The 4,691-nt window shown below is 43.9% G+C and overlaps 1 protein-coding gene across 1 annotated transcript; it reads right to left on the reverse strand.

Moving 5' to 3' along the window:
• Positions 1-1,465: 1,465 nt before the first annotated feature.
• LOC136548119 (cytochrome P450 CYP94D108-like) lies at positions 1,466-2,929 on the reverse strand. Its single transcript, XM_066539751.1, has 2 exons — positions 2,292-2,929; positions 1,466-2,144 (listed from the first exon to the last, which is right to left on the reverse strand). The coding sequence occupies exons 1-2, from the start codon at positions 2,912-2,914 to the stop codon at positions 1,466-1,468; spliced, it is 1,302 nt and encodes a 433-aa protein (XP_066395848.1). The 5' UTR covers positions 2,915-2,929.
• Between the last annotated feature and the right edge of the window lie 1,762 nt (positions 2,930-4,691).

Genomic DNA, 4,691 nt, shown 5'->3' on the forward strand with positions numbered 1-4,691 from the left:
GATTCCTCTTGAAACAATAACCTATTCAAAACATCATATTGTACTCTTTTCCTCTATAAGTTTTTCCTCACACAGGTTTCTCATAGAAGGCTTTTAATGAGGCAATATTAATACATGTTTATATGTTATATCTCTTATTTTCCTCACCAGGGTTTTTATATGGAGGTATCTTAGATATATACATGTCATATCTTCTGTTTTCCCCACAGGGGTTTTTGAGAGGGTATCAAAGACATGTAATTCCAATTATGATCATGAGATCATATTTATTGTTCTCTAAACTTGGTATGGGTTTTCCTTCCGAGTTTTTCCGTATAAGTTTACAATGAGACAATAATCAACATATGTCATATCATTTTCTCCTTGTTTTTCCCACTAGATTTTAAAGAGTTTTAATGGCATATCCACACATATTTCTTCGCATTTTTCCCATAGGGGTTTTGGAGAAATTATCCAATACATTGATCTAAGTGGTGGACGACACTATTGATAAGGGGGAGTGTTATGATTCACTTTATGAGTGATCAACGGCTCTCTTATAAGGCACCCCTTGAGAAGTGTCCTTTCACATGTATATATATATATGTACATCCATGGATCAATGAATAACAAGAATTTACACTCTTTTTTTGTCTATCTTGCTTTACATCAAAGCACTCATGCACTGAGCATAACCGCCGCCCCCGGCGGTGGATGCTGCGGCATGAGTCCGCGGCCAGCAGGCAAGGCGGTGACGCAACGCCACGCCACTCATAGCACAGCAGACATGGGACTGGGCACGATCAAACCCATAGGTAAGGTGAATGGTGATCGTTACATGTTGCATATATGTATAAATAAATTTAATAAAATTCACACTCTGCTATCTGCGTTATCAAACTTCACCGTATCTTAATCTATTTCCGTCGTCCAGACTAAATCTAGGATGCATTGTAGGAGTAATTAATAATAATATTAAGAACCTAAATTCACAGGAACCTTAAATATTTACATAATCACATTTGCTAGTTTTCAGTCGCCTGAAATCTCAGGCGATTAGTTCATACACTGCCTGCTGCTTTTTTGCTGCAAAGCTGACGTAAGCAACGAGATGAACATAACCCATATGGCTAGCAACGTCGCCTGATGGTTTGCAAAAAGACAGGCACCTTAATAATAGCAATCCCCCCGCGTAATAAGTATCATTGTATTAATAGTGAAATATACTATCATCATAAATTTATTGGAGACACAAAATATTGATATTATTTTTTTATATACTCGTTAAACTTTAAAAATCATAGGTTTGGCTATTCTAAAAATAAGATGCACATTTATTTTAGGAGGGAGGGACTACCTGTTAGGGCTTACGTACAAGCAATCGTGCTGCTCCAACCTATGACCCCCAATCCACCAATTGATTACACTAGTTTGACAATAACGTAACCACTAACCAGGAAAGGACAGAGAGTGCCTTCTGCCCCAGTCATATCATACGATCAAATGAGCTGACGTGGATGACATAGACAGTTCCAATTTTATCCAGCCTCTCGTACACTTGCATCGGCAAGCCATCTTTCATCCGTAGCGTGAGGGCAAGCGCCAGCCCCGGGCACTGGTCCTCGTCGCCGACGAACCGCAGGGAGAACCTCTCAAACACGCAGGCGACGATGGACTTCATCTGCACGTAGGCCATCTCCTTGCCGAGGCACGTCCTCAGCCCGGCGTGGAACACCGGGTATTTGAACGGGCTCTCTGGCCGGCCGAACACGCCGCCGCCGTCGAACCACCGCTCCGGCCTGAACTCCTCGCAGTCGTGCCCCCACACGTCCGCCACCCGTGCAACCGCGTAGGCGGAGTAGGTCACCTGCCACCCTCTCCCCACGAACGTGCCGTCGGGCAAGAACTCGTCGCGCTCGAAGCGCCGCGTGTTGATGGCCACCGGAGGGTACAGCCGCATGGACTCCGTGATGGCGGCGTGGAGGTAGTGGATGTCGCGCAGCTCGTCGAGGCTGAACGACGTCGGCGTCGTCGTGCTCGTGCCCGTGCTGACCGCGTCGGCGTCGGCGGCGGAGCCCGACGACGACTCACGCACCGTGCGGATCTCGCGCACGATCCTGTCCTCCACGTCGGGCCGGCCAGACACCATAGTTTTAAATAGCGGGCTAAGATGTTTAATGGTGTACCTCTAAATCAGCTAATAGCGAAGCTAAATCAGGCTATAGCGGGATATAGCAGCTAAATTATACATGAACACAAAGTCACAAATAGCGGCACACTGCCTTAAAAGGCTATAGCGGGAGATTTAAAACATCAGCGCCGACGAGGTGGTGTCGCGGCCAGCTAAGAGCAAGTTGGTTACCGCGTCCCGGAAGCTCTCGTCGCTGTGCTCTCGCCGCGCCGCGAAACGCGACACGAGATCGTCGCTGCGCGCCAGCCCGGCCTCCAATCTCTCCCTGCGCTCGCGGAAGATCCTGTCGGTGTAGTCACGGATCTTGCCGAGCGCGGCGCGCATCCGCCTCTCCGGCTCCGCGTTGAGCAGCCGCTTGACCCACCACAGCGACCTCGGAAGTGACATCAGCCGGACAATGAGGATGTTTTGCGCGTCGTCGAAGGCGCGCATGAACTCCACGGCGGAGCTCTGGGTTCCCTCATGGTCGGCGAGGCACGCTGGGTCCTCGTCGAAGGCAACAACGCTGCAGATGTTGTCGAACGCGAAGCGCTCGAACACGTCCTGCACGTCCAGAGTGCGCCAGTCCCGCGCCGCGCGGCCCAGCAGCGGCAGCAGCCGCTCGGCGACCTCGAACCGGACGGCGTCGGCGATGAAACTCCTCAGCGAGCGCGTGCTGAACTCGTGGCTGGCGTCCTTGCGCTGCTGCAGCCCCTGGTCGCCGTCGGAGTTGAAGATGCCGCCGCCGAGGAGGTCCTCGACCATGGACACCGTGGCCTCGCCCTTGGGGTAGTTGCCGAAGTTGGTCTTGAGGATGTGCTCGATGTTGGCCGGGTTGGCGGTGATGACGCCGCCGCCGAAGCCGAGGGCCTTGTAGGACATGGTTGCGTGGGGGAGGAGAAGAGCTGCATGGCGATTCAATTTTTGGCGCGTGAGTGAGTCGAGGCGTGGAAATTGATGACACTACTACAGTTTTATTTATATTTATAGGGCAGTTCATGGGCATAGCAGTTTCGCTGGCCACCGCTACCAAAACGTGGTTATAAATGGCTGATTTATAGGTATGGTTCATCAGCCATTCCTATAAATCGGATTTATTAGGACAACTGATGATTTGTAGGGGTGGCCGCATATAGAGCCTGTCCCTACAATACGTTTCCAAAAGTTCACGGATCCTAGGAAAAAAGTTTTTTTTAATCCCAAGAGGCCCTCATAGGCCATCCACCCGCCCACGACATTTTCTTTCTCCTCATATTTGGACTCCAAAAATTGTGCACTTCACGGCCATCGGGATTCAATCCCTCGACCTCCCCCTCGCGCAGTACTCCTCTAACAACTGCACCTCACACTCAGCCGTGTCTATAATGAATTTTCTTTCTATCGTATTATCCTCAACCGAATTTAAATTGATTTTTTGAGACCCTAAACAAAATTAAATCAAAAAGTTGTCAACTACCAAGTTGTATAATTTTTTGAGATCTACAACTTTTATTTTTGCTTTTTGTCCATCCGAGGTTGTTTAAAAAATTCAAATTTTGAATGTAAGAAATTCAAATATAGTTTTCTTTGACAAGAGTTTCAAATCAAAAAATTGTCAACTACAAAGTTGCATAACTTTTCGAGATCTACAACTTTTGTTTTGGTTGTTTCTCAATCTACGGTCGTTTGAAAAATTCAATTTTCAAATGTGAGAAATTCAAACATAATTTTCTTTGACAAGATGATCTCAAATCAAAAAGTTGTCAACTACAAAGTTGCATAACTTTTCGAGATCTACAACTTTTGTTTTGGTTGTTTCTCTATCCGAGGTCATTTGAAAAATTCAAATTTTAAATTTGAGAAATTCAAACGTAGTTTTCCTTGACAAAATGACTTCGAATCAAAAAGTTTTCAACCACAGGTTCTATAACTTTTTGATATCTATATCTTTTATTTTGGTCATCTTTTCATGTACTTTATTTGAATAATTCAAAATTTGAATTTCAAAAAATAACTACAAACAACATTTTGAAACAACAAATGATTTTAGCTGAAAAAGTCATGACAATAAAAGTTGTAGCACTCATAAAGATCTACAACTTTTATTTTGGTCATATGTTCATCCGACGAAGTGGTAGTATACATTGTTCATAAATTTACATATCTCTCTTATAGTTTATGTGAAACGAAAGATATGTAAATTCGTGAACAATTTTTGGATGAAGAAAGGACTAAAATAAAAGTTATAGATCTTGATCAATTCTACAACTTTATGTTCATGATTTTTTTCATTTAAAATAATTTACTGTTTCAAAATATTGTTTAAATTTGCCATTTTTTGAAATTCAAATTTTGAATTGATAAAACGAAGTCACATGAAAAGACCAAAATAATAGCTGTAAGAAAACAATAAATTGATAGAGCATGATTTTAGAAAACTTTAGAAAAAAATCATCAAATTTGAAGTTAGTACAAGAAAGAAAGACTAGTTACAAGTTTTAGCCAGAGATTAAAAGGAGAAATTAGACTTATTCAATAATTTAAAAATTAAATTTCTAATAGT

The sequence above is a fragment of the Miscanthus floridulus genome, chromosome 4 (genome assembly GCF_019320115.1).
Source record: "Miscanthus floridulus cultivar M001 chromosome 4, ASM1932011v1, whole genome shotgun sequence".
NCBI lineage: Eukaryota > Viridiplantae > Streptophyta > Magnoliopsida > Poales > Poaceae > Miscanthus > Miscanthus floridulus.